The sequence below is a fragment of the Thalassophryne amazonica genome, chromosome 11 (assembly GCF_902500255.1).
Source record: "Thalassophryne amazonica chromosome 11, fThaAma1.1, whole genome shotgun sequence".
NCBI lineage: Eukaryota > Metazoa > Chordata > Actinopteri > Batrachoidiformes > Batrachoididae > Thalassophryne > Thalassophryne amazonica.
In genome coordinates this window covers 72,229,712-72,257,196 of record NC_047113.1, presented here as the reverse complement: position 1 = coordinate 72,257,196, position 27,485 = coordinate 72,229,712, and the positions used below count along the sequence as shown (strand labels likewise).

The 27,485-nt window shown below is 41.3% G+C and overlaps 1 protein-coding gene across 2 annotated transcripts in view; it reads left to right on the top strand.

Annotated features, from left to right (window-relative positions):
* LOC117520805 (LIM and calponin homology domains-containing protein 1-like) overlaps positions 1 to 27,485 on the top strand; it is a 153,916-nt gene that overhangs the window by 119,685 nt on the left and 6,746 nt on the right. The window contains exons 14-24 of one of the 2 annotated variants that reach the window (XM_034182139.1): positions 2,497 to 2,772; positions 3,603 to 3,708; positions 4,129 to 4,196; positions 4,276 to 4,381; positions 9,979 to 10,053; positions 11,807 to 11,835; positions 15,665 to 15,757; positions 16,344 to 16,508; positions 24,535 to 24,629; positions 25,648 to 25,806; positions 26,496 to 26,591. In XM_034182139.1, the coding sequence (XP_034038030.1) occupies positions 2,497 to 2,772; positions 3,603 to 3,708; positions 4,129 to 4,196; positions 4,276 to 4,381; positions 9,979 to 10,053; positions 11,807 to 11,835; positions 15,665 to 15,757; positions 16,344 to 16,508; positions 24,535 to 24,629; positions 25,648 to 25,806; positions 26,496 to 26,591 (1,268 nt within the window). The remainder of the gene's footprint in view (positions 1 to 2,496; positions 2,773 to 3,602; positions 3,709 to 4,128; positions 4,197 to 4,275; positions 4,382 to 9,978; positions 10,054 to 11,806; positions 11,836 to 15,664; positions 15,758 to 16,343; positions 16,509 to 24,534; positions 24,630 to 25,647; positions 25,807 to 26,495; positions 26,592 to 27,485) is intronic. The other variant, XM_034182140.1, reaches the window with a different exon arrangement.

Here is a 27,485-nt window from a genome sequence, read left to right as displayed (position 1 = left end):
ATTCACCCCAATGTCAGGGTGCGGCCACACAAGGTGCCCACTACACACCGGGAGCAACTAGGGGATTAAGGACTTTGCCCAAGGACCCTTAGTGATTTTCTGGTCAGGCTGGGATTTGAATCAAGGATCCTCTGGTCTCAAGCCCGACGCTTAACCACTAGTCCATCACCTCCCCTCAAAAGTTTTATTTGATTGATTTGCTCTGGGTGCAAATCAATGTTGGAGGTATTTTGAGGCTTGTCATTTTTCCTTGCCGCACTGCTCCATTTGGTTTTACGGTTCACCCACCTGCCAAATCTTACTTGAACCCCTGGTAATGGTGACATGTTATAAACATTAAACCTGTAACTGATCCCAGTGTTTCCATTAGTGATTAGTCTGTCCAATAGGATCTAGAGGATTTAAAGCATTTTTGCTTGATAAATGATTGAAATGTTTAATAATTTATCAAAATAGCTGTTAATTTTTGGTTCAGTTGACTAATTAATGAAATGCTGTAGTAGTGACCGCCCCTTCTCGTGGGCTGGTAGGTGACATTCCTCGCTGCTCTCTTACTGTTCAAACACCACAAAACTGTTGTGGAGATGAGCCGGCTGGTTTCTCCTTCCAGAAGAAGTGCATCATCTTTCAATTAATCTCAGACTGTTCTGACCAGGATCCACTTCCTTTTCTTTTGGAAAAATTGCCAAATGGAAATATTCAAAACAAGATCTTGTGTTTTGATGGGGAGGGTATTAACACTCCAAACGGACTAGAGCATTTTTCTGGAATGTCTTGTCAGGAATCTAAGCTAAGCCCCATCTTGAATGGAGCCCTGTGTTTCCTATTGACTTAAGAACTGACAAGTAGGGTCCTCTCAATGTGAAGTGGGCTCCCAGTGGACAAAAAGGGCCCACACAGGCTGCGAGGCGAGGGATGAGAAGGTGCAGGCCTGAGGCACAGGCTGAGAGCCTGCATTCATCCAATTCCACCACTGTGTCTAAACTTACCACTCACCAGGTGTCCCTCACACATACACAGGTGATTCTTTGTCACAGAGTCCACAATGGTCCCGTGAGCTTGACAGACAGCTTATAGCAAAAGATGAGTAGACAATAAGAACAAGTGGTAATTTTAGGTGTTTTAGACACACAGATTCCAGGTGTTGGGTTTCTTTACATTTTTTTAATTGCCACCAAGTAAATTAATTAAATAAAATAAATAAATAAAGTTAGAACAATATGTATTTAATTACATTTTCTTCCAGATCCTTGATATCAACCTGAATCACCAAATAACCACAGAAATTCACACCTGCACAAGGTAGTGAAGTGTAGTACTTTGACTTGGAAAGGTATCTGGTGTAAGCAACCTTGGGTTCATTGAAAGGTGCTATATGAATATGAGTGATTAATAAATGTCTGTCATATCAAGATCAGGTCAGTTCTGGGAGTAGAAATGGGCAATATGACCTGAAATTAATATAGATATTTTTCCCTTTTTGGATAGTGAAGGTATTGTATAGGATAGGATAGGTATAGGATCCCCTTGATAATAATCTTATTTGAGCAAGAGTTTAACCTGGAATGTTTCCTAATTCAAATCTGCCCCTTTAAAGTTAAAATTTGGATGAAAAGCTTCATCAATCAAAGATTTTTACACAGTTTTATATGCTCTGTGGCTATGTGTAATTCAAGTGCTATCTGAGGGATTGGCAATCACGCAGGTGTACAGTTTAGGCTTGCACCCTTACCCTTTGCTCACTGAAATTCCTCTAGATTCATGTAATTACTTAATATTTTACAGTTGAGAGGGAACAATACACAAATCCTTCCCCATCTTTCCTTGGAGGAACTTTTTTAAACATTTCAAGAATTTTTGCAGACATCTGTTAACAAACTGAAGATGATCTACCCAGCTTTGCTGCTCAAAGACTCAGCTTTTCATGGGTACTACTTTTTCTACCAAATCATGACAGTCACCTGTTTGAATTAACATGATTATTTATTCTGTACCGCACTATTAGTCCGAAATGGTCCCGGTCACAAATTTCTTGGAATGTGTTGGAGGCTTGAAATGCAGGAATAGATGATGTTGACGGCACAAAACATGAAATTTCTGTCTGCAGTGAAATATAGAAGTCAAACTAAATGCATTATGTATTTTTTTCCACATATTCCCAACTCTGTCTGATTTAGGGTTGTAAACCACACTGCAATTGTGAAATAAACTGCCCATAAAATTAAGCCTGGACTAGCTAAAGCCACCATATACTGTATATGGATATTGCACCACCAAATAGAGTTCAGATTTAAATCTGTTTGGTCAGACTGAAATAAATCAGAAATCAGCTCCCAAAAATCAATATGCTGCTGTACTTCTTTTTTTTTTCTCAAATTGATGCAAAGTCAGATCATCCAGCCCTTTGTCAAATCCACTGACTTGATTTATTTTTAAAACGGCTTCATGAACTGTACAATGTTGAAATGAGTTCCAAATCTGTTCTCTGATTTTTAGGTGGACGTCTTTTACAGAGTCAACGGTGACGTTGGAAGTGATGACATCACACCTGAGAGAGACAGAAGAAACTCTTCTCACTTTCAGCCTTCTCCCTCCATAACCAGCAACCGTGTCACAGACGTGTCCACGTCAGGACCTCCAGCTCCAAACAGCACACAGACCTCCAAGACAACAAGGAAACCCAACGAGGCACAAGCTGACTCAGAACCGATTTCTGAGAGTGTCCAAAAAGAGAACGGCACAACACTGAACAGGCCCACCTCACTCCCAACGGTCAGGATTACAGAAGTTTAAGAAATAGTTGCATTGAATCTTTGGAACTCAGGATCATTGAAAGTTTCTTCACAACAGGGAATGGGAAAAAATGTTTGTGATGCAAAGCTAGATAAGACACATACAGGCTGGAAAATCACTTGCTGTATTTCCAGAGTATAAGTTGTTTGTTTGTTTTAATGAGTTTGGGAAGTCTTGTGACTGACACACACACACACACACACACACATACATATATATATATATATATATATATATATATAATATATATATATATATATATATATATATATATATATATATATATATATATATATATATATATATATATATATATATATGTGTGTGTGTGTGTGTATAAATGTGTGACTTGCACTCTGGAGCAACTTGTATGTTTATTTGACAGGTGCCTCTTATACTCTGGAAAATATGTAGTTGCCTTGGGCAAGGTCCTTAATCCTGAAGACTGCACACCTTGCATGGCAGCCCGCTGACATTGGCATGTAAATGAATGAATGTGGGGCATCATTGTAAAGTGCTTGGATAAAAACACAATATCAGTGCAGATCATGCCATTAGTGATCAGTACGTTTGGTGTAATTGATGTCTACAGGAACACATTTCTGCTTCTTTTCCAGAAATAAGTCACATTTTGACACAATTCCACTCTTACATTATGGTCAGTCTTTGTGTTTTGTCTGTTTTCTTGTGTTACACTGAAACATATTTTGAAGCTTTTGTCAATTCTCTTAGATTCTCTTACATTAGACATCTTTAGACTGCGTTTCATTTCAGGTTAGGTTTATTCCACAATCTGTTGCTCATTATAGGAACTGCAGAAGCAACAAGTAAGCTTTGGGTGCAACGAACCAGCTGCTGCCACCCAAAAAAAGTCAAGCATTGCAGAGTCCATAACTCAACAAACACCTTCTACAGGTGGGAGCAGCATGCTGCAACACTATCCCCTTATAGGTTTTGGTCATTTCACCCCAAAATGTTGCAATGGGTCCAGACTACAGTCAGTGCAGTCCAGTCAAGACTGGATGCACGTGACCTCTACTTTTCTTGAGTTAGGTTTGGGGGAACCTGTCAGAAGAAACATTCGATCTTCATTCTCAGAAGGAGGAACTAGTTGAGTTGAAGCCATAGACGTCAGAGTGAAGGTGTCTTTTTCATAAGGATTCGGGTTAAAAATCTCATGAAAATCTGTCTGCTAAAGAAAAGTAGAGGTGACACGTATCTGGTCTCGAGTGGAGCTTCACTTTCTCCACTGTCTGCAGCCACTTATCAAATGTGAGATTTGACTTTCAAATGGAATGTTTATTTCTTGAAATCTTTACAATGTTGTGCTTTCAGTGGCCAAACAAGAACAGAGCACCTCCAGCCAGGTTGGCTCACAGCGGATTCAGCCAGTAACCTCTGAGGTCAGGGTGCAAGCCACATCAGCACTTTTATTACCCATCATTTTTCAGTGTGTTGGGTAATCTGTAGATGTGCCCACAGATCAGCGCTCACAGTGCCCAGGAGAGGCCACAGAGAAAAGAGAGAGAGCTGAGTTTAACCTATCCAGGATCACTTGGACATCAGCCTCCGTGTGAAACTACAACAGGTGACTTTGCCCGAACTGCCAAATGTGCTTGTTTTCCCTGCACCTCCTTCTCATCTGTGTTTGGGAAACTTGTCTTCCTTTTCCCTTTACCTTTAAACCCAGCCACCCTTCTGTTTCATTTTTGGAAAGCAAGATATTTGAATCATTTATTTTTCAATTAATATCAGCACAGACATTAAAAAGTAGTCTTTTCATTTCACTACAGCTTTAAATAATAAAATATTCATTCATTCATATAGTATTGCATTAAATGTGTGCCAGGTTTTGTGATATAACTCATAAAAAGACTTCTTCTTTGGCACCAATATAATTTGGATTTATAGTATTCTGATAAAAAAATTCACAGTCTTATATTGTCTATGTGATCAAACATCACCTTTTTTCTGGAACACAATTTTGACATACGAGTTAAAATAGAGAGACAAGATGCTGCGACACACTGAGCAACAGTTTCACAGCATGCTGGTCAAAGGTCACACATCACTGCTACGCCATACATGCTTGTGTTAGCATTGTAGAGCTCAAGAAACATGAAATACCTCCATCTGAGTTTCAGTTACAGTAGTTTAACTTGGTTTACCAAAATGAATCAGTTAGATTTTATAGTGGCTTTAATAAAAGTATTTTACTAGTTCTAACTCAGAATTCTGACTTCCCACCAAATGCAACATGAATGTTGATTCTTGAGTGTGCGCTTCCTCCTTCAGGTTTTTGCAAAATCCAATGGAGTGAAGTCTCCAAATATAAAAATCAAGCAGTAAAAATAGCTGTAATGTAAATGTAACTATACATTTACATTTCAATATGTCATAAATTTGTCAGGTTTTGTGGAAAATCAAAGGCACTGCACTTAGGGAATAACACTGAAGTGTCTGATTTGTGGACATTCATACTGGATTTTATGGTCGCAAAGGAATCTTACCAGCATCTTTGTGACCATAATCCAGCATGAACGTCCACAAATCATCAGACACAACAGGGTTATTCCCATTCTAATCCAATTCTATCATTTGCATGGTTTATTTTTTGGTAAGTAATTCGGTCGGCGAATCGTTGTGAAAGGGTGTGGTCGACTCGTCAAAGCTTACCATAGCAACAACGTGCCAAACTGGAAATTCTTTGAGCAGACCCACATATTTCTCCAACTCGTCAGCTGCATTGGGTTAAATCCATGGTGTATCCATCCAGTTCCATCCATTAAATCCACGCATTTCTTCATCGTCGTTGCTGCACTAGTTCCTTACGCAGGTGACACCTGCGCACAACACAGTCAGGGGTGGAGTAACACATCAAACGTGAAACGATTTTAATATTTTGCCACCGTCAACGTAATATTTTATGGTCTGAAATCTCACACGATTATCCAGTCAGATTCGCGGAAAAACATGTAATTGGATTACAATTGTAAGATTATACCACAACAACCCTTCCCCAATGTTCTCATCGGCATTCAGATAACAAGTGTTATTATCTGGAACAAACATATTGTGGTAGCTGTTCATATGTTGGTAAGTCGTCTGAATCTGAAGTAATCGTTCAATGAACAGATCACAAAGAGATGAAAGCTGTACTGTGGAAGTTGAATAACTGTTGAAATGATAAGAACAAGTGCGATGAGATGATGAATGAAGAAAGATGTCGATGTGGTGTGTCAGGAACCAAGACTGTGACCCCTGAGCAGAGTCATGTGGATACACTGGTAACAGGTAAAACAGTTATTGTAGAATTTTCATGGAAAAAGAACTGTATGTTGCACTGACTGGGATCTCTGCACAGCCACTAGACAACTTCTGATGGAAGCGTACAGTCCAAACTCTGTCCAGTCATGGCAAACCCTCAGGTGAGACAGAGATTAATCCAGGTTCTTGCGTTCGGTTAATCAGAAAATACCATCCCTCGTCCAGAGTCCAAAAGTTCCATATGTGTTAAAAAAAGTTCATCCAAAAACATGCTGTAACATGTTGGGAAAGTGTAGGAACACGGACCCACAACAGGGGGCGCAAATGAACGGACAATGGAGGAAGTCAAATAGCACTTTTACTGTTGTGAAATAAGCACAACAAACACAACCGATTACAATAATAGACAATAAAGTCGAATCACAAAGGTGTCATGTGGGCAGGCTCGAAGATAGGAGACGTCTGTCCAAAGCAGAACCGGAACCACACGATTTCCTCCGCCACCGAACCCCGGGAATACTGGAGCCGCCAAGTCCCGAACTCCCAGGTGGCCACTGCCTCCGCTTGTCGGATCTGGTACTGCTGGCAAGGAACAGAAACAGTCAGATGTGGGTGCGCCTGCACCCAGCAACACGTATGGTGGAAAAACCACCTCCACCTCTCGTCAGGAAAACACTGTTAGTGCAGGAATGTGAGTACTTATCCAAAAGGGGTCCAATACAGTCTCCTGCTGTTCTACTCACTCTCTGCGTGAAGGCAAAAAAAGTATTTATGGTCAAAAGACAATATGATTGGCTGGATACGTTACCTCCTCGGTAGAGCGATATCTCGGCAAAGAAGTGGAGATGACGTCTTGCAGATATACCGCTGCGGATCAGATGATTGGTAACAGCTGTCGTAGGTGACAGCTGTCACCCCGGCTGCTCCTGTGAGGTGGCAGCGCCCTCTGGTGCCTGGAGCCCGCACTCCAGGCAGGGTGCCCTCTGGTGGTGGTGGGCCAGCAGTACCTCCTCTTCAGCGGCCCACACAACAGTAACAGTTCCCAAAAAAGGTTCCAGAGCCCAGGTCAGCAACAGTTTATAACTGTCCCAACAGACTCTGGTGCACTCAAATTAGATTCATATACAAGAACTCAGCAATCCACAGAATTTGTTATCCATTCAGTTTCAGTTTCAATTTATTATTTTATATAGCGCCATCTCACGACAGTCACCCCAAGGTGCTTCACATAACACACAATTCATAACAACACAGTAAATTTAAGATCAAAAAGGGCACAATAAAAAAGTAAAACACAGTAGAATAAAAGACATTACAAGGCAAACATAAAAACAGAATAAATTAATGATAAGACAGTCTAAAAAAGTGGGTCTTCAATCTTGATTTAAAAGTCTCTACCATGTCAGACTGCCTTATAGCTGCAGGTAGATCGTTCCAGAGAGTAGGGCCACGGTAGAAGAAGGCTCTATACCCCACAGACTTCTTATTCACCCTGGTAACACACAGAAACCCTGCACCCTGAGAACACAAGGGCCGCGCCGGTATGTAGGGCTTGATTAAGTCCACCAGGTAGGAAGGAGCCAGTCCATGAACAATTTTTTAGACCAGCAACAGGACTTTAAATTCCAATCTGGCAGAAACAGGAAGTAAGTAAGTAAGTAAGTAAATTTTATTTGTATAGCACCTTTCACAGACAAGAGCCACAAGGTGCTTCACAACATAAAAAGCACAATACACCACACAATACACCACACAGTGGCCAAGACATTTAAAAACATAGCATAGCAGCCCAAAACCTAAGCAAAAGCTTGTGTAAAAAGAAGGTCTTAAGTTGGCTTTTAAAAGTGTCAACAGAGTCCAGTGAGCGCAGAGAGAGTGGGAGACCATTCCAAAGCCTGGGAGCAACAGCCTGGAAGGATCGCTCTCCTCTGGTTGAAAAACGGGTGCGTGGAACCATCAACAAATTTTGATCCACAGACCTCAATGCCCTGGCAGGGGCATAAGGCTGGAAGCCTTTGAAGGGACACCAGAATGGGTATAATATGGTCAAACTTTCTATTTTGTGTCAAAAGTCTGGCAGCAGCATTCTGCACTAACTGAAGACCCCTAATGCTGGACTGCGGCAGACCAGAAAATAAAGCATTACAATAATCCAATCTGGGAGACATAAATGCATGTATCAAAGTCTCAGCGTCAGCCATAGACAGGATGGGACGAATCCTCACTATGTTTCAGAGATGGAAGTAGGCAGTCCTCATAATATTTCTAATGTGGAGGTCATTATTTCTGCCATTAGCAGAAATAACTGAAAAGATCTCACCAAGACACAGCAGGTAGTCACCGAGGTCAAAGACACAGCCATGGGGTCACAAGTACTGAAAAGCAAAAACAATGGGAGAAAAAAATCTGCATCATTGTCATCTCAGAATAATACAGCATTAGGCAGAGGAAGCACAAGAAGGCAAGCTACATGACTTAACCATCTGGCAGGGATCAAATGAGGAAGAAAGTCTTTTAAGGACACCAGGCTGACTTAATTACATTAATTGTCTGCAGGAAAACGCTGACAAAATTGATGACAATTTGAGTGGCATGCCACAGAACCAAACTCAAGCTAAACACAGATCATCAGAAAAACGTAACTGTAAGTAAGGAATAGTGACGAACAAACAAAAAAATAAATGAGGAAATTCAGCTGCATGAACAATGAAGGTGTAAAGAAACTACAAGGTTGTTCACCAAGAATCAGAGAAACTCAATGGAGGATAAATTGTAAATGAGCCCAAACCTGCACAACTGGGCACTTACCCACAGATGGAAACATATAGAGTAACAGAAAGAACTCAGATATACACATGCATGCCCATGGACATGGCATTTTGTTGCATGCTGACATTTGGCCAGAATAGCACTTTGTTGTTGTTTATATTTTACAGTCCTGTACAAATTCTAACAGAACTGTAGCATTTATCAGTAGATAAAAAAAACATCAAATTAAAAAAAATGTCCAAATTACCATAAAAATCAAACATGGGAATTTACTTTTATTTCATTGATGAAATTAAATAAATATTAAATAATTATGATATGACCAAAAAGCAAAAAAAAAAAAAAAAAAAAAAAAAGCAAGGAAACTGGTATATTTTTGTTGTCCCACCTGGCACACGACATCAAAGACAGTTGCCTGCATGATCAGTCAACAACAATATAATTGTCTTTATTAAATGGTCATTTTTTGTATAATTATTTCTGAATACTATATAGCTCACAGCTTTTCAATATTTCTTTGTCACAGGACTACATTTTAGATTTTCAAACAATATCAAAATTTCCTCTAACCCCAACCTTGATAAGTAGTTGAAGATGAGTGAGTAAGTGAATATCAAAATTGTTATTTTTTTTTAATTTTCACACTTTAATCTCAGACAAAATTGTGATTGTGAAGACTAAAGTATTTATGTTGTCAAACTGTACTCATTTTTTTCATATGTAACAGCCGCTCTGTTGGCCGCTGTTGCTGACAAGTGTGTGCAGAAAAAAATGAGAAACACTGATATATGTAATAACATCTGTGATATTATTCTGCTTATAATAATATATCTGAAATGAAAAAAAATACAAACAGAATCTAACTTTGATCATTTATACTCTTTTTGCATTTTGATAAGCTGGGTATACATTGAACACACCAAAATCTTAGATTTGGTTTGTTCATGCTGATCAGAAAAAATCTAGTCTGTGACATGTGGCAGAAGAAAATCAGATGTGAGCCACTTCAGCTTGTAATGTGAATGTAGTTTTAATATTCATTCCACCTCCTGGTTCTGATATTTGTTGCTCTCTCCCTTCATTTCTTTCCTTACTTGCTTCCCTTATTTTTTTTTTCTTATGTATATTGTTTTGTTTATTTTGCTGTAGAGTTTGCAAAGAGTGTCAGGTCTCCATTAGTGACCAGCAACCCTAAATTGCGCTGGGAGTTCTTCGCTCCATCAGGTAATCATTTATTCATTCATTGATGGGGCTCAGTGTATAAGAGGGGGTTTTCCAACAAGTGGCACTACGTCACTTACATCATTGCATTTATTAGGATATTTGAATATCTTTAATCACAAATAGATTTTGTGAATGTGATAAACTGACAAATTGCAATGATTGCAAAAAAGTCACAGTAGCCAAAATAGTTCATTTATTGCTTCTCTAATCACTCTGCATTTCCATGAAGAAGAAAAGACGTGTGCATTATTAGCCACATTTTTTTCAGATTTTGTGGTATTTGACAAAAAGAAAAGAAAAAGTATATAGAGTTTGGGAAATACAAAGGTCCATAAAATTGAACAAATGAGTGAGTGAAGTCTTATGAAACTGATCAAACCCCCAGAAACAAAATGCACAATCATGTGTTAGGATTCCATTCAAGTATTCACTTCTCCCAGCTCCTTTGAACTCATCACTAGTCATGCAGTCATTCACACCTACCCATCATTAGTAATTATTGAGTCTTTAAATCTTTCCTCTCATGTTTCATTTTTCTTGGATTGTGATTCTGTGTGTTTTGGTGTCTTATCTTTATTAGGTTTGTTAATGGAATTTAGATTTTTTTTTTTTAGGTAAAGCCAGTTTTTTTTCTTTTTTCAATCCTTTTGTGTTGCTTTATTTAATAAAAATTTTATGTCATCATGTTGCAGGTTCCCTAGTTGAGCTTCCATGACAGCCTCATGCATATATGTGGAAAACTGAGTGTCACAATTCAGCAGAACGTTTTTCATAAAGCCAGTTTTATTGTTTTATTTTTACGTGTGACCCAGGACGTGGCTGATGAAATTAAAAGTATCTCAGAAAACTCACTGCCCAGGCTCTGTTACAACTACAGACATAAACTAACACATTGAGGAAACTTATGAAACATCTGAAACCTATTTGAATCTATTTACTTTGTCATATGAATGAAGCTGGTCATATTGTCCCTGACGTACCACACAAACAGCATCACATGCAACTTTTGGTGGTCAGATCAAACTGCAAGTTTGCACAAATCTACATTTTTGTTTATAAAAGCCAGAGGGGTTGCAATTTGAATATATTTTATTTCTTTAAAATTTGGACGTCTCCACGGAGCTTTTATCATACAATCATACAAATGACTGACTGTCTGTCTTAATTTGATGAATTATTTACAACAACTTTTGTTGTTGTTTTTACTGTAGTATTCCTACCAAATGAATTAATGAATCTCAGAGAACATTTTCCTCAACTGCTTTCAAAATTGTGTGTGTGTGATGGAGTGTGTTCCTCCAGTTTCAGAAAATGCTGCTAATGCCAGATAATTACATAAATCAGCAATGTAAACATAGAAAATTCCACTTGTGTGTAAATTGGTGCTTTTTGCCAGAGGAAATTAACACAAATAACTTCCTATAATGATCATATAAGGCTACATGCCCCGCCCCCCGCGCCATACGTCAGAGGTGTCCAATCAGGAAACTGACAGAAACTGTTCCAGTCCTTCCTGCATGAGGTCCATTATTGCTTTTGGGAAAATCTTCCCCGTCCTCCCATGGTGTTTGTTGTTTTCTTTATATCCCTCAGCATTTCAAACAGCCACACTCGATATTTCTGTTTGTTTTTTTAAAATGATATAAAAATCCCATTAAAGGTTGGGTTTCATCATCTGTCTGTCACATCATCACTGACTGCCTGTCTGTAAATTGTATTTTAACTCCTGTTTTGTCTCACACTGTTTCTGCAGAGGAAATGGAGAAAGATCGCCGTGGCGATGTGAGTAAAATCTCAGTGTGTTTTTCTTCTTTCTCTCTTTGCTAAACCTGAATACCAGCAGTTTATACATACATATTACAGCAACATTTAACATTGTTTTGATTTTTATTAACTCTTAATTATATTTACCAATTATTACAGTTAATCATCCACAAAGAAGAATTTTAGAAAAAGGCCATTTCAGTTTCCTGCATGGAAAAGGGGATGTTTTAAATTGCTTAATTTCTTTAACAGTGCAAAACTGGAAGCAAAAACATTTGTTAAGAAATGGGTTCATGAAAGAACTGATTAAAAATTTAAGTGAAATCTGGAAGAATAGCAAATGTCAAGGATTTGTTGCAAGTGGGAAAATGAAAACGGCATAATCAAACAGTGCATTTTTGAAGCATTCAGTATGGTACTGTGCAAAAGTCTTAAGCAGCTGAGTGTGTTTTTTTGGGGGGGGGAATGTTTCTCATTAATATTTCAAGCAACCAAACTAAAACAGCTAAAAACAAACACGTTGAAGAGAATGTATCTATTTAGTTAAGACCTGATTGCTTAATCACCATGGTTCCACAATAATTGAGTGAAAAATAAATTGATCAACATGATGCTTTTTGTAAAGTCATGAGTTCACTTAAAATTGATTATAGTTAGTGACTCCAGATATTCTTTTATGCTTGTCACACTTTATTTGTAAATTGATATTAATTATTTTTGCACTTTCTTTGTCATCTGATTATTAGTCATGCCTATGATTTTTGCACAGCCACTCAATAATAACAATAACTGCACCCTGTCACCACATAATCAACGGTAAAACTGATATTGTGGCAAGCATTCACGTTTGTACGAAGAGGTGTTAGATATTTTGGGGACTTTGCGAATCGTCGCTGGCAGAAACCCGGGACATTCAGCTGTCATTCATGTGGTCGTACAGTTGGGGGGGTGCGGGTTTACTGTATTTCATTCTGTTGACGTAGCATGCCACATGAGGCTTTTGTAGACGACAGCTGATGCTGCTTTCACTTTTCTTTGAGCTCATCTTTCTCTTTTTCTGTCTTCTCTCTCCTTTAGTAGGCGTCCTTTGGCTAGCATTGGAATAGTGCTGTTGTGGTCGACCAACTACTTCTGTCTCCTTCCTCCCTTCCCTCTTCCTGTTCCCTCTGGTGGATGTTTGGTGTTGGGTGTTGTGCGCGTGTCTGTCATCGGCTTTTTGGGTGTGCATGAACATGTGTGTGCATCTGTGCATGCCGACGTGTGTGTGTGTTTGTGTGGCTCGGGGCTCTATCAGGTGACAGTCCCGGTGTTGCCCCAGGCAGGCGGGGTGACGCTGGTCTTGGGACCCGGATGAGGAGCGAAAGCGTCAGGAAAAGTGGCAGCAAGAGCAGGAGCGCATGCTGCAGGTACATAATCAACCTTGAAGGGTAGTGCTTGACACTGCCAAGGTTAGGGGTTCATTTCATTGTGGCGTGAGGTGCCAACACCATCATGATTATGTGCAGAATGAAGATTTTTCTAAGGACAAACAACTGGTTAAGTGGGAAAAGACCTCTCTCCAAGCTATGAATTGTGAGGCTTTGCACACATCCTAAAAAAAAAGTCCAAAGAACATAGGTTTTCAGCCAAAAACTTGATCAGTCAGTCCCACTTAATTCAAGTGAGTTCAACAAATTGACTCCAGGTACATCAAGTGGAATTCATTCAGTGTCATAGTAGTGCCAAGATCTGTATTAAGTATGTGCATGGGCGCACACATAGCTGCTCATTCAGCGATTGTGAACACACACACCCAGCGATCACATCATCAATCCAGCTCTGCTTTGCGCATACACACACATGAGGTCAATCAGGTCAGGAGGATGAGCGCAGATGTGATTGCACGACTGAGTGAGTGACTGCACCATGCCGGCTTTGACATATATGGTGTGAGTCCAGTCCATATGTTGGTTGCACTGTGCAAAGGGATGAACACAACGCTCCCTCCCACTTCGGTCCCGTGTTTGCCATCCAGACATTTGGATATCGAGCAGTCTTCAGCGTCTTTTATGGCCGACTGACAGTAGTCTGTGTCATCTAAATTGTTGTCTTCATACGCTTTGGATGCCATCGTGCAGGTGTGGACGAGGTAATGTGGCTGCATTTTGTCACTGCTGACCATGCCTCTCTTTCTCCTGACTGCGTCCGATTATGGCAGTATTTGCCTTGTCGGGCTGGTTCCTGCACATTCCTGCTATGTGTGACGGGGGCTCAATGTATCCATATTTAATTCTATGTGCAAGAGAGGGAGAAAATCAAAGTTCAGGTGTGATCAGCGCGACTGTGTGCCTGTGTGTCTGGACAGACTTGGCCGGCTGTTTATACGCTTGTCTAAAAATAAAGTCTGATGTTATGTTTTTAGATACACCAGTCCTGCAATTATCTTAAAGTCCACCTTTCTTCAAATGCAAACCCACTCTTCTCTCATGCACACGTTTATCAGTAGAGGGCAGTATTGTGCAATGGAAGAACCTCTAACTTGGCACTGCAGACACATTTTGTCCATGTCATAAGAAAAGAACATGGTCACAGGCTGCTGTTGCTGCTGTTGCCCAGATCACTGTCTCTCTCCTCAGCCAGTAAGAGGTGCATCTCACAAATCGACTCCCTTCTCCACTTTTAACCTCTGAGTCGCAGATATTCCTGAAAGTCTGGAAGCAGTCACATTCTGATTTTTAAATTCTAAAATAAAACGGGCGTGTTTGAAATGAGGTGCACTGCTGTGATTGTGCTTTGCCGCTGCCTCCCCGTCTGTCTCTGCGCCACAGCCTTTGTGTTGCTCTCTAAGTGTTTCCTCTTTCAGTCTGTCCTGCTCTTTGGGTTCTTACACAGACCTGAAATGGGCTAAAAAGTGAAAAGGAGTTTGTGCATTTGCAGGGCTTGAACAAAATCTGTCTGTATTTCTATTCAGTGTCATGTCTACGTGTCAGACAGATATCTACAGAGCTTCTCGCATGATGCTGGAGAACAACAAATGGATGCAGGGATGCACCTGTTTTACTATTTGCTAATCAGCTGGAGACTCTAAAGAAGAAAAAAAAAAGGCCAGAGGTTCGATCCCTAACAAATTCTGTGTGTCAAACTGACTTTTCATGAAACGTACCCTGAATTGCACACATTTTAACTTTCATTTCATTTAAGGTGCATCCATTCTGTCAAATAATTTCCTTCAGGATTAATGCAGTTCTTCCTTATTCTTTAAGGCCTACAACAAAAAAGGTGATATCAACCATGATTTTTATATATTGTCAACTGCAGTCATGGCACAAAGAATCCATTTGGATTCACATTCAACAATGATGTGAAACTCCATTTTTTTTGTTCTTGGTTGTCACATGAGGGGAACTGCAGATATCTCAGCAATCAAATATATCATTCAACCAAACATAATTTAAGGTTGCATAAATTGTGTAGGAGCCCTGCATGGTCTGTTTTCACCTTTTGTCCACGCCGCCTGCTTTGGTGTGTTTGTTTATTTGTTTGAAATACAAAGTATTTATCCACAACAGAACTCATTTACGTCTCACATGCTGCTGGCATGCATGCTGTTCATTGCAGTTGGAGGTTGCGTGCTGAATATCTCAGGTCTGATTCCCCCTCCTGCATTTAATCAAGTAGGATAAACTGAAAGGGAATTAAAAAGATTCTTGAAGATGCCGGCGCTCGTTTGATGCCATGTGCGTCCATGCATCTCTTCATACGTCTGTTTTTCTTCTTTCTGCCATTATGTCCACCTGCACACGATTTAGTCTCGCTGCTGGTTGAGGCCCTATGCCTGTATGTCGTGTGTCTGTTGCCATGGTAACAGGAGAAGTACTACCGTGAGCAGGAGAAGCTGAAAGAGGAGTGGGAGAAGGCGCAGAGGGAGGTGGCAGAGGAAGAGAGGAAGTACCATGAGGAGGTGGGCGAATCTTTGTACTTCACAGGATTTGAATTTTTTTTTTTTTTGTCTCAAGACAGCACACATTGTCTCTGATTTGATCTTCTGTGTTCTGAGATATTCTGTTACATGATCTTACAAACATTTATTTACCTTCCTGTTGGAAGCTGGCAGCAAACTGACAACGTGAATGCTGTTTAGCAATCTATCCTCTGTCTGTCCATTGTTCAGGTTTTTGTTTTTGTTTTGTTTTTTTATCTATTTCAAATTAGCATTTTGGGGGGAGGGTGGAATACAGCAGACACTATTTTCTTTAACTTATGTTGCTTTTTCTAAGGATGTGAAATTCTCATGTTGGCATCATTTTGCAACATAATTTTCATAATAATAATAATAATAATAATAATCATAATTCTAATAATGCATGTTTTTATGGTCTCATTGCAGTGTGCAAATGTGCTAATTATTGCAGTGTTGGTCTCAGTATAACCAGTTCATTGTGAATGTACAAAATGTATACATTCAGTGTTTTTTAAAAAAAAACTATTTGCTCTTCGTGTTTTTGTATTGGTTATGATCCATCTCATCTTCTTTTTTTTCCAACCAGGAGCGACGGATACTAGAGGAGACTGTGGCACCTCTGACTCCCCTCTCCTCAACGCTCTCCTCCCCCTGCAGAGGGGAGCACTGCTCCTCCTCTGAGCCCCATGGCACCATCGTGCGCTCACTGGCTGACTGGGAACGCAAGCAGGAGCTGCTGGAGAGACAGTCGGTGAATATAGCACATTAATTAGGTTTTGGCATTCATACTGTATTCATGAAAAGGTCTTCTGTGATTTTAAATTTTCCATTCAACCGCAGAGCTGACTTCATACTGTTTAAGTGCAGAGCATAAGAGTGAAGAAGCCAACATCTATTAAAAGACAGAATGTCTCTGAGTCATGTTCAATTTAAGATTTTTCACCAAACATTTGTCTAAAAACTAAATCTATCCAGCTATTTTGTGACAGTCAAAGAATCACTTTCTTTGATTTGGCCCCTTTTAAACCCACTTTGCCAATTGAAAAATTTGATATCTGCTTTAGAAGTTTAAATCCAGTCTTTGGTGTCGAGCATTTTGAAATCAGATGTCTAATTTAACCACATTCAAGATGACATAATTTCCAGACTATATGTTTTACTGGATTATTAGTTGCATTATGCATCATGAAGAAGAAAAAGCATAAGTCACATACATTTTTTTTAAACATGGTGCTGCTGCTTCATGCAGCAAGAAGCAAAATGAATTTAAAGCTGCGTTTACACATAACAACGACAAGTCACGAATGCTACGAAGTGCACATTCTTGGCCACTGATCACGAATGTGATGATTCGGAACAGAGGCGTCAGGTGTCCTCAGGAACTGCTGCAACCTGTTACCACGTGTTACGATTAATGGCACGTGTTGCTGGAGAATTATCAAGAACCATTATGCACGGTCAAGAATAGTGTCCTGCGTTGTTGCCATGGAGTGGCGCAGAGAGGAGGAGGAGATGGATAGAGCCAGATATGTGGCTTCATGCGGCTCTCGTCCCAGGCGTTTTCCCAAACATCAGGCACATGCAGCAGGTGGAACACCTGCAGGAGCGCGCTGAAGAGCACTGAAATGAGACTTTTAGCTGACTTGGTGTCAGCAATCAAACTGAATGCGGTACAGCAGGGTTAATTGTGCTCGCGCTTCTTCCTCCGCCGGACTGGAGGAGGTGCAGAGATGTCTGGCTGCACGTGAGTCTCCTCTCGCTCCTCTGGTTCCTCTGGCTCAGACTCATTTCTCCACGCCTCATTGGTTACTACAGCAGGTTGAAACACCTGCAGGGTGCGTCCTGAGGAGCTTTAGCAGGAACTTGTGGAACGACACTTGGCTGACTTTCGTCACTGTTTCTCTTCGGCATACTGCATCCAACGGAACGCTGTGGAGCAGAGTTACCTGTGTGCACGTGACAGAAAAACTGATTCGTCGTGGCGCGCAGTGAAATGTGACGCCGCGTTACAAGTCGTGACAGTTTCTGTGTCACTTCATAATAACGCGTGACAGTTTGGGCCCAAGAACCATCCAGGAACCACTACGAAACATTGTCGACGTTTATTAAGGATCACTACTCATCAAGATGGCTCAATACGCTCAGTTACGACCTCCATGACGTGAGACGAAATGAGGGTGGTGTGTGACATTCGTGGAAGATTTTTGGACAGTCAAAAACATGCTCCAAGAATATCATGCACCAACACGCACTATTAAGAAACCTATTCAGATGCATTAAGTCACGTTAAGAATGTCAGAATGTGTCACGAATGACAGAAAAATGACATTCGTAACGCGTCTTGCTCATGTGTAAACGCACCTTAAAGGACGTGTCACACCAAAATCAGAACAATTTAGATTTTGGCTGTTAGTGACCATCCGATGATCTGCTTGGATTACTTTGTGCACTTCCGTGACCGGTTTCAAAGTATACGGCATTCACAACAAACAGCTACGGAGATGTCCGTAAACAAAGTACTTGTGAGTACTCAGGTGTTTCTGACAATTGACGTTGCAACTAGAAACGTCCCAGCGTGTGCTTCAATGGAATGTAGCTGCTAACATTAAGAACGAAGGCACAGATTAATTCCAGAATTCACACAAGTGTGATGTCGTGTTATGATAACTCGTTTTTAAGTGATAACTGTTCATTTTGTTGCAGTCACAGTAAAAGTTGCGGCTCCAAGTAGGTTGATGTGCACTTGCAGCCATGAGCCATAAACGCAGCCTGTCAGTAACCATCTCTGCTCCAGGTTGAGCTTTGTGGACAATTAATTATGAGTGTTGTTATCAATAAAATCTAAAAAAATACATCTGCTGCCAAGGGAACCGAGCAGCTCATCAGCTTCACAGCGCGGGCCCGCGTGCACACACACATACACACACACACACACACACAGAGAGAGAGAGCTTTGCAGCACACATACATTCCAGTTCCAAATTTACACTCTCTCAAAGTTAAAAAAAAAAAAAAGAAATCTAGCCACAAAACACAAAAGGGGTAAAATTCTGAACATACCAGACTCACCGTCCTGTTATGGATTAATCTCCAAATGTAAACTTCATGCAATCAAAGAGATCGCCGCTGCTGCAGCTCTGCCTCTCTCTCAATCATGGCACGTTAAATAATGTCCATTAATTCCTGGAAATAATGTATTCTGACTTTTTTCAATGTAACAAATCCATCTCTGTGTCCAGGCAGTCTGTTTAAAAACAGTGTCAGATGTCTCGAAGTCCATGTACACAGCTTCAGTAAACCGGCATCCACACAAACAGTGCGTCACCAACGGCTCCAAACTCCGACACTCTGAAAAAGTTAAGAGTTCCAGTGTGAAGCGGGTCATCTCCTCTCTGTAAATCCGAGCCATCACATTCGAACAGCAATGCAGAAGCTTCATTTTTGGATGGAGCAGGTTCTTTTCCCTTTGTCTATCAGTCATTCGGATGTTTCTGTTTGGCTAATTAGGACGTCACACACAGAAAAATGGCAAGAATTGCAGAGTGAAACGTTTTCCGGAAGTGCACCTACTAGCGCTCAGAGTGAGAGGAATAAAATACATCAGAGATCACTAATTATTAGCACATGTATGCAGAGACACTTACAATCATGAGTACCTTTATGTTTTCTTACTAACTGGGATGATAAAAAATGTGAGACATGTCCTTTAATCAGCACATCATGAATAAACAAACACGGCATGAGCCAGCAGATGCTAACAGAATAATTAATGCTTTTGCACAAGGCACAGAGAACTAAACAGTAAACTTCTGCTTGTCACCACTGGACAGTCAAAAAGATCAAGGAGCTAAATGTGTGCATGTTTACATCACTAAATGTAGATAAACGTTTTAATTGCATTTCAGCTGTTGAACAAAGTGTACATAAGTGGAGTGCTGAATATTACGAAGGTCCTTCCCTCTGTTTTTATTCAAGAGTTCATGAAGGTTATTCCTTCATTTTATTTGAGAGTGTGGTCTTTCAGTGTGAGAGCATGATTTATTAATTTCACAAATTCAGAGCTCTCAAGTTATGATACGTTCAAGGAGTTATTTTCCACCAAATCTTGTCTTGCAGGTCATTTTGGTGGAATGTCGTGCATTAGCATGAGAGTGTGACAGCATATTGAGTCTCATACCGAATGTGAGAGACCTCATAGGACCATTTTAAAACATGAGTCTCACTCCAAATGAGTAAGACTTAAGAGCTCTGCAAATTCTCTCAGACCCAGCATGTCCTGTATTCATGATATCCTTCTTTTCTTCTTCATCTTCTTCTTCTTCTGTGGTCATTTATTGACTGTTGGTAAACCAGCTTTAAGGTGCATTACTGCCACCAACTGGATTGCTGTGTGGAACAGGAGAGTATGCAGGGAAAAGAGGAAAAAAATGTTTCTGTTAGCGAGACCAGTTTCTTTTAAGGACAAGGTTTTCCCAAGAGACCTGAGAATGAAATGTTATTGTTTCTGTCTTCGCGAAGGCGAAACAGCACAAAACATCGAGCACGAAACATCGCACTGACGGGCAGGCGTGCATGAACCCGGTGAGAGAGTTTGTACATGCGCCGCTGTCTTTCGAGCAGGAACAGTGCCAGGTGCACCACATGGTGCCACTTATGTGGTATAAATAAAAACCAGCCGGTACGTGTGGAACCACATCACGCCGCTTATGTGGAATAATTAAAAAATAAAAACCAGACAGTACTTTTGGAACCACATCGCACCACTTATGTGGAATAATAAAAAAATAAAAAAAAAGAAAAAAAACACAACCACCCACTGGACGCAAACTTGTGCCTTTTAAGAGCTCTGGATCACCAGTCAGTGACTTTACCACTGAGCTACAGAGCTGTTCTGTGAAAGATGCGGGAGTCTGCCTCATATCAGGAAGGACATGGAAGTATTACAAAAAAATTAAAATCCTACACCATATAAAAACACCACATTTATCAAGCGAGCAATATAAATATGATCTGTCTGTTCCTCTGGTGATGACCCATGGTCACAGACATACAGTCATGAAATGACATGAATGAGAAGCAGTGTGCTCTGATCATGTCCACATCTACTGGTTAGGTGTGTCCTGTCAGCCGCGCACGTATCTTGTGGACGGCACGCCACAGCACAGACACCGCGTCATGTGGAACAGAGCTCACGTGGTGATGTGATGGTCAGATCACCCGCTGAGTGTTCTGATCTGACAGTCTGTTTCAACCTGGGGGCTGTCAGTGTCTGCTCTGTGCGCGCTTGCTTGCTGCAGCTTGTCGCCACAACAGCATATATTTTTTTTATGTCCATGTAACTACAGCAATCGGACACACGCACCTCACAGTGGACAGTTGTTAGTCCATGACTGTCCAAACACAGTAGGTGTTGTGTAGCTGGATTGTCCAGAATGACAGATCACCACAGCTGCTTCTGTCGGAAGCCACACCTCCGATGAATGGCATGCACACACCCACGTGTCAGTGTGTGTGTGTTTGCAAAGCCACACTCATGGGGAACTTAGACAAATTTCTCTGCCAGTACAACAGTGATTGTCTGCAGTCTCTTGTCGTGCCAACACTGTGACTGGCCACACATTTTCTGAGTGCCATGCGAGCGGTGTTAGATGTTCATGCGTGTCACCTGGAATTTGGCCGGCCGCGAGAGCGTGCGATGGGTTCGCACAGCGCACACTTTGTCTTTCTTTGTCTTTCAGGTGCTTGTGTGTGCAAATAGTTGTAGCAAGTGTACGTGGCGTTGGCGACAGGGACGACATTACACGGTTTGCACACGATTCCTGCGCCATGCGCACTAAGTGTGCACTTCGTCCAAACTATGTGTGAAGGGGCCGTTAATGATTGGACTGAATAATTTCTGTCAACATTATATTTGTTACAGTGGCTCTCGATATGTTCTGCTGTTTCTGGTTGATTGCAGTGTTGACAGCCTCCATTTGGGTATTTACTCAATGCAATGTGAAGTTTATGACCAATCCTGAGATGAGCCCTACAGTTTCTCCCCAAATTTCTTCCAATACCTACTTGTTCCTGTATTTGGTATAAATGTCTGGCAGTTTCCTTATCTTTCCAGTAGTCCTGCCAGGTTGAACGCACATAATTTAATACTTGTTACTGAGGACAAACTGTCCAATGTAATAATTGTATTGTTGGTTTGTCTCCTGTACATTGAAGGGCCAAAGGTATTGTTAATAATTCTGCACTGTATGCTAATAAATGGTTTGAAACTCTTTTTCTGATGACTGTCACCTCCCTGGATGCACAGTATACCGGTGAACCTGCCCGCCTTGTATCTGGACTAGTGCATATGAAAATTAAGTTTGGATAGTGTTGGTCAAAGTGTTGCTGAACAGTGTGCCTTGCAGAAAGTTTTCCTGATGTGCTCTTCAGTTTCTGCAGCATGCCCAGATCTACTTGTGGTCGGGTAAATAACAGTGGAGGTTCTTGTTTTATGGCAGCTGTTATGTAGCTTAACGTTGCATTACTGCCACCTTCTGCTCTAGAGTGGGATTCAGACAATACTTCATTCAGATCAGTATACAGGAGTAACTTGTCATATGTGTACACAGTGCCATCTTGTGGCCATAGATGATAGTGCAGTATTTTTCACATAAGTCACAGGACTTATGTGAAAAGTAAAAAAAAACATGGTTTATAGTCTGGAAAATGCAGGTCTTTATTTTATTATAGGTGATTTGGATATTTTAAAGCAGTTCCAAACAAGCAAATAACTGGTGTAAATCAGGCTAAACAGAAAAGGATCAAATTTTTATTTCTGAGAATCTGACGACATAAATTAATAATTGTTTACAGATTATAATTTTGTCCATCCCTTGTTCAATTAATTGAGTAATCATTTTAGCTCAATAAAACTGCCCACTTTTGGAGCAGCCAAATTCAGGCCTCAACACCCAATATGCAAATGTTAGGGCCCTGTCCCACTGGCGTTAGGAGGATTATGCGCATGAAATGAGGAGACAAAAGCTGAGCGGCCGCACACAAAGGTGGGCGGAAATGACAAATGTCCCGGGGTGGATCAGCGAATACATGAGGAAGAAAAGCGGATATAACAGGGACAGAAGCGAAGGTGGCCGCGGAGGCGCCCCATGAGGGGTACAGACGGCTGTGATGCACTCGCTTCATCCATGCCCACTCTGTCTGCATTAGAGGATGACATTTTTCGGGAATTCCCGTGGGTCACGTGATTCCTGCGGGATTCCCGCAGGATGGGAGTCACAATTTTATCAATCCAGTGATTGGGATGGGACGGGAATAAAAATGAACGGGCGCGGGCAGGAGCGGGAATGCCAAAAATAGATGATGATTTTCATCTATTTAATGCCGCGTTCACACCAGGCGCGATCAGACGCTACAAATTCGCGGGGGTCGCGTGGCGACGGACGCGCCTCCTCCGCCCGGTGTGTCTCTCTGCTTTTGCTGTGAAAATTCACCCTGGTGTGTCATCAAATAGGAGGAGCTTCCATTCCGCTCGCCGGCTCCGGTTGTCAGTCAAGTTAACATGATGGACCTTGATCACACGGAGCGAGTTGTTGTGAAAAGCTCCCAATACAGAGAGTATCATTATTTGCTGCAGGAGCTGAGTCTGGATGACGGCTGCTTTCAGCGGTCCTTCCGCCTCTGCAGGACCCAGTTGAGGACCATCTGTCCCGTTCACGCGCGCGCATGTAAACAATTAAAAAATAAATAAAAGAAACTCCGCTGCTTGCTGCAGCTCGCTCTTCCACCAAAAAACTCTGTCATAATTGTGTTTAGAAACCAGTCACCATTTGTTTTATTATACATCTGTGTAGTTAATAAGTAAAATAATCTCCAAGGACGATTCGCTTGCGCACGCATGTAACATAAAAAGAAAAAGAAACTCTGCTCCTGCTGCTGCTCGCTCCAAAAACTCTGTCATAATTGTGAAATAAAGGACAAAAGAGACAAAAATCCTGCTCACAGGCTGCTACCACATACAGGACATGTTCACATCTTCAGTCAAACTCCAGACATCTCCACGTCACTACATATTCAGTCCCTGATTGATCATCACGGCGCAAGACATACGTGAGTGGGATGGGAGGTGGGAGCGATTTTGAGTGGGAGCAGGATGGGATTGGGAGTCATCTTTACAGGAGTGGGACGGGATGGGATTTTTTTTTTTTACTCCAGTCCAGGATTGGGACAGTATGGGATTTTTTTTCTGGGAGCGGGATGGGACGGGAGTGAAAATCCACTTCCGTGTCATGCTCTAGTCTGCATGCGCGACATACCATTTGCGACCGTGATGTGGCCGTGCTGGGCACGCATCATATCTGTTTTGCACGCTGTCCCGGTCCGCCGCCAAGCCGCGCCAAGCCGCGCCAACCCGTCGGTTGCGGATATCAGCGGATGACAGGGGATATGCGGCGCGTTGGTTGTGTATGTCCTGCGTATGTTTTCAGTATGTGTTCAGGCAGTGATGCGGATCACATTCGCAGCAGGATTTTAGAGCCGCTCAAAAATCCTGGCTGCGGACATGCGTGCCTCTGCGGATGATCACGGACGTGTTCGGATGGCGGCCGACTCATACAGGAATGTTACACGGTTATTGCAGTTGTTTGGCAGATGTGGGCCACTTTAGTGCGCATTCCATCCGCAAATCCTCCTAAACGCCAGTGGGACAGGGCCCTTAGCTTCACAAATCCTTACACGTGTGCATATGGCAACTGTTCTCTGTTTGTGATTGGACGACACAGAGGGCAAGCACAGAGAGCGTCGAATGGAGGTGGAGAGAGAATGACAGGACGACTGACATCAGCACTGCAGACGACAGCATGAAAACCGCCAGAAGGTTGGTAAACACAGTCGCAAAACAGAAGGAAATGTGAGACATTTTATCTGACAGGAGATGGGATTGTGCAGCCTCAGGAGACATTAAACTCATCACGACTGTTTGGGTGTGGCCTCAGTGTCTGATGGTTGTTACCAACCCTGTGATAAAATGGAAACATCAGTGACATCAAAGATAATGTGAACAGTATAGCCTTTATAAATGTTAATGATAAGACAGGTTTTTTTCAGATTGTGTGTTGTATTTTATTAATGAGTGAACTATGTTAATTTAGTGGTAAGTAGTAGTATTTATCGAGCCCTGCTGTATCTTTTATATAATAAGGGGAAGTAGTCTGTGTAACTTATGAAGTAAATGGCAAGAAAATGTAAAAGTAATTATAACTGAGTGGGTCAGAGGAACTAAGAGACTGTCATTAGTTATCTAGAGTTCTAGCGCCATAACATCATTTATTAAAAAAAAAAAACTATTTGATTCAAATGTGATCATAAAGGAAAATTTAACATTCTTTTCAAATCACGGTAAACTTAATATTCTGGTCGCATAGTATCATAAAATAAAACTTATTCTCGTCCAGTGATATAATAAAGAAAAAAAATATTCTTCTTCCCTAATGACATCATAAGGGAAAATCTGAGATCCCAGTCCTGTGATATAATCAAGAAAAACCTATTAGTCAACCCTAATGACATAATAAAGCAAAATCTGACATTCTGGTCTTGTGATCTCATAAAGCAAAACCTAACATTCCAGGTTATGACATCAAGGTCAAAGGTCAACATTCTGGATGAAAGATCAGTGTCAGAAATAAGCAATCAAAGGGGATCAAAAGTCAGGATTAAACGTGAGTGTTGAAGGCTTGAATTTAAACAAAAAACAAGCTTCAGAGATGTGGAAGAGGTATCCGTGCTCACTCTTGCACGCTTCTACTTCCAGTATTATTTTCATTATTGTGATAAAGGCTTCTGTTTGTGATATCAAACAGAAATGTTTTTAACATTATTTCTGTCATCTCCAGCTCCTTGAGTCAAAACAGTTTTCAAACGGACATGCCAAGTCAGAGTGTGCAGAACAGCCAAAAGGTTTCCCCTGTGTCCACAAAAACTTCCACTTCAAGCTTGAAGCAACAAGACGTCTTTGACAACAACAAGCCAAACCGGCCCGCAGGAGACCGAAGGTTTGTGATAACCATCCTCATCCATGTGTACACATGCTAAATATCCTGACAATTGGTCTGGGCAATGGGTTGGAGCTATGCTGTTTGTAAAGTAGTGACACATTTTGAGGGAAAATGGTGAATATGTGGGGTGTGGCCTCCCACACACATCAGTATATTTTATGGCAGCTATGGATATATTAGGGGAGACTTGAAGTTGACTCTTTCTTAATTGGGATATTTTCAGATTTTTTATTAGATTTTTTTTCTTTTTTTTCATAATGAAAATGTTGAATCTAACATAGATGAAGAAACCATCACATATGGGGCAGAACTGCCAAAACAGGATTGAAGGCAGAAGATTTCAACTTTTGTTTTAGATTGGCTCGGGACAAAAGATGTATTCTGAGTACGTCTAGTTTAGGAATGAATCTATAACCACTGGCTGCACTTTGCATGCTTGGCCAGCAGGTGGCGGTGTTTAGCTTTACTGACTCCTCACTCTTCTTCCATGAAAAGATGACCTGCATTCAAGCTGCTGTAAGAATGATTCAATTTTATCCGAACATGCCTGAACAGACTGAAGCTGTTCAGCTCGTTGCAGCTGGAACAAGTTCTGGAACTTATGACCAGTGGGATCATTCTAGTTGTGAGTCGTTGTCATCACCATCGTCCTCATCATCATGTTGCATATTGCTGTCCATTTCCAGGAGCGGTCCCTTTAATAATAACATGGATCGCAGGTCATCACATCCATCCGCAGGGAGTCCAGCATCTCCAGACACACTGCCGCCAGGAGCCAACAGGTACCGCCTCACAAACACAGGAGGAGCCGAGTGGGCGGCACTGTCATTTCCTGCTGCTTCTCCACCCATCTCATAACAGGCACCAACTGCTGTTGTAATCATCTTCCTCCACCCTGACAGGAATGGATGCAATAACCAGAGGATGGCGCTGCAGAAAAGTGGAAGCTGTTAATTTAATATGTTTCTTTGTTTTTGCAAGAATAATTTATATTCATGGTCAAATATTTCATCCTTCTGCAGCACCAGGGCACATGTTATAAAAGCAGAATCAAAAAATTAGCACCCATATGATTCCAAAAGGGTGAAGGAACGACGCTCAGCGCTTTGCAGGGAACATATGCAGACAGAGCAGCACAGGAAATCATAGTCAAAATTAAAGGAGCGGCAACAGAAAAGCTGGAATACAGCAAACCAGTAGGGAGCAGAAAGGGAACAGAGGAGGGCTGTAGGATGGACAGATAAATGTGGGTGGGGAAAGTGTTCGTATTACCCTTGAGCAATGTCTTTGAAGGCCAGGTTCCTCCTGCAGTGCAGCTCCTGACTTGTGTGTTTGGGGGTGAAGTGACTCGAACATCGGTCCTCATGGAAAACACCAACAAGCATGTAAACATACAGATTTCAGGTGTTTATGATGTCATAATGGTAGGATATTACAGAAGTCAAAGGACAACAGATGTTTCAGCTCACCAGTAATCATTTCAGCTGGGATCCAGCCATCCTCAAAATATCATTAAATGTGTCCACTTTTTTTTTTTTTTTAATCTTGTGGTGAAACAAACAGACAGAAGTGGTCACATGACCTCAGCCCCACCTCTAGAGATGCTGTATTGAGATGCAGTTGTAGTTGTGGTGTGATCCAGCGGTGCATAGGTAGGCTGGTGGTAGGCAGCATCT